The 12,756-nt window shown below is 34.4% G+C and overlaps 1 protein-coding gene across 2 annotated transcripts in view; it reads left to right on the plus strand.

Moving 5' to 3' along the window:
• Window positions 1–12,756, plus strand: part of LOC113556327 (serum response factor homolog) — a 73,213-nt gene that overhangs the window by 52,510 nt on the left and 7,947 nt on the right. For both annotated transcript variants that reach the window (XR_003405487.1, XM_026961198.1), the window contains exon 3: window positions 9,738–9,906. Coding sequence is in view for 1 of the 2 variants with exons in the window: in XM_026961198.1 (XP_026816999.1) it covers window positions 9,738–9,906 (169 nt within the window). In the remaining variant the exon portion in view is untranslated. The remainder of the gene's footprint in view (window positions 1–9,737; window positions 9,907–12,756) is intronic.

Here is a 12,756-nt window from a genome sequence, read left to right on the forward strand (position 1 = left end):
ATTTTTCACCTTAGCCCAAAATGTGATGTGCAAATTTAAATTTTGTTTACCTTTTTCATAACAAATCCTATGTAACTTGATAAGCACCAATATCGAGCAATTATGTTTTATAGTTTTTTATACAATTCGTTGTTTGTTTGAAACATTTTAACGATATTTGATGATTAAAAACGTGAAGTAGTTTTACTAGTTTTATATTCAAAGTAAACAATTGTATAAATTGTTAAAAATGCGCTTTACTTTAAAAGATCTCTTAAATATAAATACTGTATAATATGGTACATATTAGTATAACATTACGATAATTTTTATTATAATAATTAACACTCAACGAGGAATTGTTAAACGTACGAAAATAATTTTAGTAAGTCAATAATCTTAACAATCGGCCGAATTCTATAATATATAGTTTGTTTAATAAGTGTAGTAAATATAAATATATACATGATGGGGGTAAGTAATTATAATATATTGAGTTCGAAATGCGAAGGTATAATTTAAATATATAATCAGCATCGTGTAAAATATTCAATAATCATTAATAATTGTAAGAGAAGTAAACGATGATTATTATATTCCGTTCAATTATTATATTTTATACCTGTATGTATTATATCGTCACCAGTAATCAGATGCGATTGTTCTTTTTTTTCTTGCATCTCGTCGTCGTTTATATATAGTTGACTCCTCGAAGGTTAGGTAAAACAAATTGCTCAGATATCTTTATAAGATTAAGTATAATATTTTACTATTTTATAACATGATGTATAGTCGCGTAAGTGTCAAATCTCGTTCAGACCGGGGGAGTTGGATACATTTTCAGACCAGCCCGGCCATCTGCATTACCCTACGACCCATATTCCGTCGATGACACAGAAAAAATATTCGGTTTCGTCCATTTGGCTCAAATAAATACACGATATTACTATACATATCAGCGGCACGCATTAATGGCGACAGTGATAATTTATAATACCGCGTCGAGTTCGGCCTATAGGTACGATACAGCCTCATATATTATTATATAATGTCTGTTTGATTGTGCGTGGAATGGTACGAGTGTTTCATTAGTGTGCGGGCGAGCTCTCGAGAGAAATTAAACGGAAAAAAAAAATAATAAACTCGGTCCGGCAGCGCGTAATTACCTTTAACGCGGCGGCAATAATCCTGAAAATCATCGAACGCGCGCGCGCGCTCGCGGTCGAGAGCATTCCATATGAATATCTCTCATTACCGACGGGCTTTGAAGACGACAGCGCGAAACGCGTGTTTATACTTAAATACTTGCGAGTATCGTAAATTTTCAATGCCATTGTCGTCGTCTTTTAAGTCGAGCTCGCGACGTATATTGTATATGTATACCTATATATATATATTTATAGAGATTACAGCTGCAGTAGCGGCCGCGTCAGGTATATATCGATTATTATATTCTATACTTGCATTGGTATACATATTGTATCGTGTGCACAGCAAAACTATTTTGTAACGCACGTAATTAATTAGAAAGTAGGTATATATAATATGTGGAGAATCTGCCACTGGAGACTTCTGCACTCAGCTGAAGTACCATCGGATAATCGTCGGAAATTACGCAATTATATATAATATAAGTGTGTGCCGATTCATAGTATAATAATAATGTATGAAAACTACGATCACGGTGACCTGCTTCTCCGCCGTAATAATATCGACTGACGAACGTTGTACGCGGGAGCTCTGTACGTCGTCGACGGCCCGAGTCGTCGGGTTGTTGGGTATAATAATATAATATATTGGCGGTGATAACCGATCGTCCGTCTCCTGTCTTATATAATAATAATAAATTTAATATATTAATATATTATACAGCTGTTATAGTAAGTATAGAGATAGTAGTAATATAACGTCGTGACGGTAAGGCCTGCTTCTGCGCTGCTGCTGCAGTGCTATCGATTAATTATATCGTCGTGTAATTTACTGTTATTGCAACCGATGCAATACACATTGTGTGTGTGCCTCTATGAGATTGTGTTATTTTCCTGCTCAGGAGATATCCATCGGTTCATCTACGTGTTTTCAAGATCGATATTTTGTTTTTATTGAGCGCAACGTGGTCATTATAGGTAATATTTTGTAAACACTGGAGTTACGTGTATATTATTATTATTATTATAGCCTATAATAGGTGTCGCGCGATTCGGTTTACTCGAACTTTTAAACTCCGTCCCGCAGTAGCTGTATGGCTTTCGACTGAAAAAAAGTGAATCAAACACAAAATTGCTTTCAGACCGCGATATTCTCATAGACGGATCAAATTGTATACAATTAATAATACTATATTGCATACGTCATGTATTCCGATTAAATCTGTCGTGACAACTTCAGCGAAAACACGCCTACGAGTGTACGTAATATAGTATATTATGTATTATATTTTTCCGATACGGCGACAGCTACAACAGCAGCCTGATGACTGATTAAAATTCTACCTGAGTCTTGGAGGACTTCGTGTTAATTAACTTACAAATAACTATTAACAATTGAAATACATACGTATAGGTTTATAAACACGCGCGCACGGTCGAGATTACGAAGTAATCCGCAAAGGTTCGACGAGGAATGTGGATGTTGAAAATGTGAAATCTGTTATGTATGTGCGTTTGAACTTCTACACACACACACACACACACATATATATATATTATATACATGTACTATATACCTACGCGTGCGCGCGTGAATAATAAATAAATACGGTCGGCCTCATCGCGCGCGTACCTATATATAATAATAATATTATTATCGACCTTGGTTACAATGCCAATGTATGTATTTTATATTATTTTCGACATGCGAATATAATATAATAACGTAACCGTTGTTTCTCGGCGCGTTCGGTATTTTACGTGCGTACGCAGCGGTGAAATTTTATTATAATACGCGGAATATTATAATATTATGACAATATTTTGTTTTTAATTTCTCCTAGTTTACCGACTTGTATGCTATTGTCGCAACACGGGTACCTACATTATATATATATATATATATATTATCCATTGGGACTGTTTTCATTTTCTTACAGGCGCGATTTTAAGCTACCCGAATGCCGAAACGTCGTGCTCGGACTTACGTAATATTTAGATAGGTACATGGATACTACATAATACAATTTTTCGTTCATTTCGACTGTAACTGTTATTGAAACTCAAATGAAAGTTTTGAACACGCGTTGTTTCACATGATTAATGCGGAACAGATGGGATAAGACGCCGCATTCGTCTATACCATAAATGGACATAGATATCAACGTTAATAATACGGTTAATTTATTTAAAGGAAACTTAGTCGGTAACACTGTTACGACTCGTACAATTAAAAACGTGTATATTAATATAGGCATTTGAAACTTTTCGTGTTTAGTAGGTATTTTATACATGTAATATTATATATATTTATTTAACTAACGCCCTTATGTATAATGTAATAATCACCAGTGTTTTGCAACAGGTTGTAATCGTTTGCTCCAACCCCGGAATGATAAAACGAAAAAGTAAAAATTAGTGTTCTAGTATCGTTAAAATAAAAAAAAATACCGTACCTAATATAATATGGCACAAAACACGGGCACACGGCGGCCACCATTCGGTCGGACGTACGCTTTTCTATCGCAATCAAAGGCTGACGACTTCGGATCCGAGGTCAAGGTTCGGCGGTTGTTCTACTCCGCAATCATTCATTTTAATGCGGCTGTCGGTTTGGGGCATTCCGGTTTTGCACTCTACTTTACAATACATATTATTATTATATACCGACCATATGGTTTTAATTGTTTACGTGTGCAACGTACCGATTTCGAGTTAAATATACATATACCTACACTATTATTATACGTTATATGCGCATGTGAAATTATTGGTGATATACTGGTGGAAATAGCTATCGTAACAAATTCCAAAGAACATCAATAACACACGCCTAGTTGGCGATAAACTTGTGTAATTGTACATAGTGTACGACACGGGAACTTCGTTTAGGTGACCAATTACAATAAAAAAATTAGTCGACTCACGACTACAAATGAGTAATGGCCGAGACGACGGTCCCGCGTAAGGGCCGTTATCATGTGACTGTGCGTACGTGTGTCTAGCTTGTATAATATTATATTATTATGTATTTCACGATGTGCCTATTAATGTTATTATTCTTTGAAGCATCGTCTGGTCCGTCGCTACGACAGTACAACTCATAATATTATACAGTCTTGCGCGCCGACTAGTCTCTAGAGCTGCAACACATAGGTGTATAATATTATTATAAAATACACGTTGGGTAGTTTTTTTCATCCTCGAAGGATAACTACACAGTACGCTGCAGTCTACAGCCTTTCGACAATTCTCATTGAACGCAAGCCGATATTATATATATATATTTGTAAATAGCTGGTAGATTACATCGTACGGGCGACTGTGAAGTTGAATTTTCGGGATTTCTAGTATCTGCCGTTGATTATTTGCGATTTAATATCTGTGGTCATTAACGTATCCAACCCCATATTGAATATTTGTTATAAAAATTCAATCTCTTGTGGTTTATAAGCTTTTGGAAAGCATACTGTATTATATTTATAATTTGCTTATTGGTCACGTATAATATTGCGCTGTTTGATTATTCATAACATCAAACAATTACACATATCTATTTATACAAAGATCTATATTCAATTATATACCAGCTGGTATTCACATGCCCAGAAAGTTTCATAATGTTAATCAATAACAAAATAGTAAATGCCGTAGCTTCAAACACTAAACACAAATCTTACTGTATATAGGTACGCGTAGGTACAAATAAAGTAAAAAGCATTTTCCAAACTATAAAATATATCTGCGTATATTGCATTTCAAATGTTTGATTTCTAATTATTTATATACGAACAGATGGCACAGTATAATTGTCTTATATAGCTAACCTATATTTATACACTAACACAATGTGTATATAATAATATGTACGATTTCAAAACAAAAATCTAAAAAACATTTAATGATCGTGAAACCTTAGAAAATAACTAGTTTTTGTCGTCGTTAGGTGTCTACTAGCTATTAGGTCTATCACCTTTATCGTACGAATAATCGTCAAAATAAATGTCCTTCCGGCTATATACTTATTACAATATATACATTATACGTATTATAATATATACAGTTTACCATATGTATATAATACGTGTATGTGTGTGTGTGTGTGTGTGTGTGTGTGTGATGTATTATTCCGCGGTAACGAATGATTCTTGTATAGAGAAAAAAAAGATTTTTTCTTCAATCTTCTCTCACGGGTACCTCTACTTTTATTTATGTATTATTATAAATAAATCGTATATTATTATATACATAGGTATATTCGAAAATCTATTCGCGCATGCACAATGACGACTGGGTGTTTATACGCGGGATAAATTACCGTACAGACACGAGAGGGTCCGCCTTCTCTGGCATATCGTTCGGAGACCTATTATATACAAATATTGTATATTATATACATTATGCGGCCGCCCCCGCGGCACGTTTCGCGCAAGTAACAATCGACCAGAAACTGTGGCCGTGTCAGTATAATAATATTATATAGGTGTACACGCGCGTACGTACGTATACGCACATTACGAATACGACGACAATATTGGCGATCCGTCGGTATACACACACACACACACACTATATATATATTATAAATGTATACATACGGAGTGGCGTACGGTAAGGTATATATTGTGTAGCGAGGTATAGTTCGCGACGCACCGGAGACGGACGAGATCCACATTCCCCGAGTGTCAATCACGACGACCGTTGAATATAAATATATATATATATATAATATACACACATACCTATAATAAATAACGGCCGTCCTGTTGGTAATTTTTTTCTATTTCTTTCTTTTTTTTTTTTTGCTTTCCTTCTTCTTCGAAACGTTTAATTCGGTTCCTTCCTCCCGCGCCCCGCGCGTTTCCCGTCTGCCGTTCCGTCTGCGGCGACGACGTCCCCCCACGGTCGCCGCTCTCCCATCGTGTGTGTACACATAATATAAATACAGGATTCGGTCGCGGAATCGATCGATCGATCGATCGGCTTTTTCAACATCATCGGTAATCGTCGATGCGTTGTCGTCGTCCAGGGGCAGCAGACGGTCTTTGTTCTCGATTATTTTATTTTTATTTTTTATTTTATTTTTTACTCGCTTTGCTCACTACTCCTCTGTCTCAGTCTCGCGCGCGTATGTATTTTATTATGAGCGGTATTTTCAAGTGCAATTCCATTGTATGCGCAATTGGGTTTTATTATCACTTTTTTTTTCGTGCAGTGCACAGTGGTCGTCTCTGTCGCCGTCGTCGTAGTTGTTGTCGTTGTCGTCATTAGTCTTCGCGTCGAATGGTGGGGGAGGCGCATAATAATAATAGCAAAAAAAAAAGAAAGAAAGACAAGTATAACAAAACAAAACAAAAAAAAAAGAATAGGAATAAAATAACAATTGTCGGTATCCACGAAATTTGTAAACAATACTCGAACCGCAATTGCAGTGAACGTCTGCGCGCGGGACCGATGTTTTTTCACCTGTGCCAACATACCCGGAATACCGCGCGTGTGGCTCCGACGACCGTCCCGTCATTAATTAAAAGCACGCTTCTACAAAGTATGCGCTCAAAAATGTCTCGTATACAAGTTTTTAAGCCAATGGTCATTACGTTTTATTGCATTGATTCCCGCGCACCACACGTTCGGTTTGTAGCGATACATACACTTTACACTCACACTAGCATGCGTGTACGGTAAAAACAGACGGAGACGGAGTGAGTGAGTGAGAGAGAGAGAGAGAGAGAGAGAGAGAGAATCAAGAAAAAATTACGGACATTGGTATGCCTTAAATGGCAATGCTCAAATAACAGTGTTTATACTTTATATAAAGAACGCATACTGCCGGGTTGGACGGCGACGAGGCCTATGACTAGTAGTACGTGTACGCGGTGATTTCGTTTTTCGGAGTTTGGTACGGTCCTGAATTTTACATTTCCGATATCGCTATATATGTTATAATGTATAATATGTGTATATATTCTACTGCAGCCACGTGCGCTAAATTAACTTTGAGTTTACATTTGTATACATTGAAAACTTTTACATTATTATAATAATATTCATACTCATGCTATGTTTAATGACTATCCATAGAGCTATATAGAGGTTTTCTTTATATCGCTATTCGTGCACTCATTACACCATGTAGACCTGTAGGCATACAAATGTGTTGGTCGCAAGTTTGTAGTGCTTAATACTATCTTCGCCATGTTCTCAGCGCAGTTGCAGTAGGTATATACTAATAATACTTGAGTTCATATTTTTTTATAGTACCTATACATAATTATTTACAGAGCTAGAGATGTTAAGACTCGTGTAATTGTAACGTAATTGTCTAATGATGGATTATGTGAAAATTGAAGAGATTTTTGACAACAAATCGTTTACATTCACACCCTAAACACAGGTCGAGCTACCTGGTGAATAATTGCTACCCATTACGACCGACATCACTATAAATATAATTTAGTTTTTTCTTTTTAATGTTCATGAAAAGTTATTATGTTCAGAGAACATAATGCAGCATGATATTAATTTGAATGTAATTATATGTTCATTTTACTCGGAAAACAAAAGACTATTAGTCGTTTTATTAATGTTGGTATGTGCGTCCGCAGTCATTATACTGTTAAATAGAACAGGATTTAGACTGGTAATTTTTTTTTTAGTTATTAATTATTATTATTATTTATTTTTTTAATACATCACTCACTAAACTGTTCACGTGCCCGCAAAATGATCATAATAAATAAATGACAACATTAAATTATTACAGTGCTAAGAGGTGTTTGTTCAATAATCATTTGTACTGAAACTAATTTGAATTTTGCCTTAAATAAAAATAGGTTTGATAAATAGATATTTTTATAGTTCTTTTAAAGAGGAGTTAAATTGAAATGAAAACCAACCGTGGGCATTAGAAAATATGTATCTAATTTAAATTACATCGAAAGAACTAAAATGGTATACTTTTGATAGTCGAATGTGTATATAGTTAATAATTTAATTGTGAATATATTTTGAATGCAGTTGTATAGCTGTTATTGCGTAATTACGTAATATAGAATAGAAATACTAAATAGTATAATATTATTTAATTATTTTATGATAATATTGTGTTTTTAGTTTTTATATTCACTATTAAAGATTATATGTTTAACTTATTGATTCTATTAAATACGTAATTATTAACTATTGCGACAACAAAATTGTGTGTTCGAATGTATTATACGATTAAAAAGTCGTGAGGTGAAACTATCGAAAGATCGAATATGGTTACACAAAATCTCTTTACCTTTGTGGATAATTTTTTTTATACTCTTTTTATATTTATTCATTCGTTAAAATTATGTCGTCATTGAAGTCGGCCTTAATATACGTGTTAAATTAAAATTTAATAATAAATCAATGCATACGAAATCTGATTCTGAGTGAAGACGATCCTGTCAGACTAAGGGTATTTTACGATATATTTATATTGCTATTAAAGTATAATTTATTTTTCTATATTAGTTATACATAGATTGTATTGATTTTTGCCAAAAACGCTGAATTGCAAAATGTCATAATGTATATAAGCAGGGTAAGTATTGTTCTGAGTACACCATACTCACTATAACAATCACTTAATAAGTGATAGTTATGTGTGATTTAGTTTTTGGCAATGGCGACGATTAATCCTTTTGGGCGTAATATTATATTGCACGTAACTAGGTATATTATTAGTTATAGTTATAGACCAGTGGCGCAACCAAGGGGGGTGTTTTGGGTGTCTGGACACCCCCTTGAACCGTAACTTTTGTCCATAGTAAACTAACAAATTTAGAAATATATTGGGGAATTACTGTACACGCAACTGGCAGACACATCCCATGAAAAAATCCTGGTTGCGCTACTGTTATAGACTATAACTATAACTAGTATCTACTTAGTATTTACTATCATGGCATCAATCAATGATATCTTCAGAGTAAAAGGCTCATATTTCATATTTGTTTATTACATAATATACGTATATCTCCAAAGCTTAAATATTTTTTTTTACGAAATTACATGGTGCATATTTGTATCAATAACATTAGGATCGAGTTAATTAAACATGTTTTAAATTGCAAACTAATTACTCAAAATAATTTGTTCTTTCTACATATTACTGTATGAATTATTATAGGTGTCTACGTAATACAACATCTGTACACGCATGGTTCTAATATTAGTAATTATATTAACTGCAAGTATAACTATTAACGGTATACTCCGATTAACACGGGTCACAACAGATCGCAATAGTGATATCTTTGCAACGCTTTTGGCATTAAAGCTCCGATCCGAATCCCGGATATAAATCGTTTTCAGGACTATGTTTAAATACTATATAGTATATATATACAACTATAAATTTAATCGGTGCACATTTGTTAGTTGTTTTATCGCACACGTATTATGTCAAGAGGCGACAGGCATATTGTCATGTGAACGATCGCGTATTATACCTAGTATTAGTTTATCGTCGAAAAATTGTGATACGGATGTCATCATCCGTATCGAGCGCATTAGTAGAATAAAAAAAATAATAATAGTGAAAAAATCAATATTATAAAAACGTGTTTTGTTTGTTTCCAGGAAACCGACGGGATGAGTTCTAGAGCGTCGGACAGCGGCGCGGAGTCTAGCGGATCGGAATCACCACCCCCCGCAGCAGCCGGTCCAGCCACGCGGTCACCGCCGTCGCCGTCGCCGCCGACGTCCTCCTCGGCAGCGGCAGCAGCAGCAGCAGCCGTCGCGTCTCCCGGTAAGTACCTATATACAATACGCATAGACAACGGGTTCTATTATTATTATTATTATTATTACCATTATTGTTGTTCTCTTCGTTGATTTTTTTTCTTTCGTCCTTTCCCTATCTCTCTCAACTCTATCTCTTGTCTTGCGTATGCGTCCGTTCCTACACGCATTTCGTATCATTATCGGTTCCGGACTGGATCCTTTTACGGAGGGCCGTCCGCGACGACGCGAAAATAATAACGAAACGAGACGAAGAAGAATAATATTGTCGTGGAAAAAAATTGAATCGGTAGCCGTGTCTCGCGCGCGCCGCAGTTGTTGTACAGCGAGCTATATTATAGTATGCGACATGCGTTTGTTGAATAAAATGCACTTCACTGCAGCTAGACCGCGTGGCATCTTCCGTTCCCGTTTAGTCGTTTGTCACGTTGTCGTCGTCTCTCTCTCTCGGGGAAACTTACACCGCCACTACCGCCTTCGAGACAGGAAGTGTACCGGAAACGGTCGCTACAGCTACCGTTGCGCGTGGTTATAATATCCTATTCGCAATCGCGTGTTCGAGTTTTTTTTCACACGTTTCCGTAAAGAGAGTTCTTACGCTGCAGGCTAACCGAAAACACGAGGAAAAATTTGACCAAACTTACGGTAAAATAATCGTGGCGTAGCACTTATATTGTTATGCAGTTGACATTCAATTCAATTATTTAACTAAATTATATTATATGTAATAATTAACTAAATTATATTATACGTAATAAGTAGGGCTCAGATGTTGATGGTTTTTGTATCTTTTTTTAGGAACATCATAGACGTTGATTTTCTAGCTTAAAATATAATACAATAACATACGAATTTGTGTAACTAATTTTTATTTGGCATTTTCCGATTTTTTTCGTTTAAATGTCAGTTTTGTATTTTTTAAATGTTTTTTTAAAGTTGTGGTCATTTTTTACTATTTTTACCGATTGAATGAAAAATTCAATTAGACAAAATGTTGAAAGCATGAACATCACTTGAAATGCATTTAATTACATTAATTAATTTTACCTAGACCTAATACAAAAAATACTTTTTTAATTAGTTTTTAATTAAAACTAATTTCAATGCATTTCCCTTAAAACAAATTACAGATGTACCAATAAATATTGTAGAAATTAATTAAAAAATAACAATTTTTTTTTAATTTAACAATTATATGAGCGTTTTAAAATATTTAGTTCATAAAATTTACATAGAATTTTTATTGGTTCTTTATATCGATCTCCACTATCCAGTTCCTAGTAATAACATTATATTATCATCTATATAGATTACCTGTGTATAACCTCCATATTGCTAAAAAAAATAATCATAAGGTATATCTGACAAATTTACATCGCGTAAATATTACTCACTATATATATTTTGTTCATGGCGGTTGTATAATTTTTAAGAGCTTTATTACAATTATTCTTAAATAATCCTTATTCAAATATATAAAATAAATACCACTGTAATTTGCGTCGTTAATTTTCAACTTCGGCCTTTTAAAAGAATTAATTAATTATTGTTTATATTTAAACTAACACGCATAACCCAAGTCTCAACATTTTTGTTTATATACTCTCTTGTGGTATAAGCATTCGAAACGTGGTCGTATGCTGTTCTTTCCATATCTGAGTTCAATATTTTATCGCTTTTTTAACATGTACAATAGTTGATAACCACAAATGTTATTCAGCCGATGAAAAATAATTGTGTTTATCTGAATTCTGTATTATTATAATATAAATATTATTGCTATTATACATGACGACGGCGATTTCGATAGGCAAACTAAAGGCACGTTAAACGGGCACACGCGAACCAGTGCAGTAGTAATACCGTCTATACACGTGTACGTGCGTCTGAAGAATTTATGTACATAGTAAGTCTCTTTGGTTTACGAACGTAAAACCGTGGCCGCCACCTGCTGCTCGTCGATATATTGGTTAAGTCATTAATGTTACGCCACAAATTAGCCTAATCATCGGTACCGCATTGTGTGCGTATACGTTGTCGGTTTTGGTAATGTTTAGTTAATCTGTCTTCCGTCTATACTCTTTCTCAATCTCAAACATACGCGTATACCCACACCATGTGCGTACCGTGCTTTTCGACGTAACTTCTCCTATACATTTTCTTCTCTTATTTCTTCGATGGTACATTCCACAATGACTGGGCGGTGATTTTCCACTGGATAACGCGTGACAATATAATAACGTTATAGGTACCTACATTGTCAACGTGCACTGTACATGCGATGGTGGTCGCGGTGATGGTTCTTTTTTGATCACCCTTGAACTTTATACCTCGGGGCCTCGGATCCACTCGAATCTGCATGAATATTACATTTTAACATAATTGACGTTTGGGAAAAAACTACGGTTTCTTTATTATTCTCTGATATTTTATCATTGTTATTAATTTGAACACCGACTATACATTATATGCTGTCAATGAGTTTATTACAGTTATATGGACTGAAAATAAACCACATTGTATGATTTTGTAGCAGATAAACACTTCACAGTGAATTCTTGTGGTATATTTTGATGACATTTATATTACTTTCATGAATACAAATAGATTAAATGCTTAATGTAAATTTCGAATAAAAAGTAATGTAATACAAATAATTAGACAAGAATACAATATTGCTGTAATTGTGACTTATGCACTGTATATACAATAGTTAAATGTGTTAGCATTTTTAATTATTTGAAAATGTTATTTTTACATGATTTGATGTTATTGCAAAAATTGTTATCAAATTGCAACAATTCTTATCGTTATCATTAATGTGCTTACTTTTTTGAATGACAACTCATATACTTTA

This window comes from Rhopalosiphum maidis, chromosome 4, assembly GCF_003676215.2.
Source record: "Rhopalosiphum maidis isolate BTI-1 chromosome 4, ASM367621v3, whole genome shotgun sequence".
In the NCBI taxonomy this organism is placed as follows: domain Eukaryota; kingdom Metazoa; phylum Arthropoda; class Insecta; order Hemiptera; family Aphididae; genus Rhopalosiphum; species Rhopalosiphum maidis.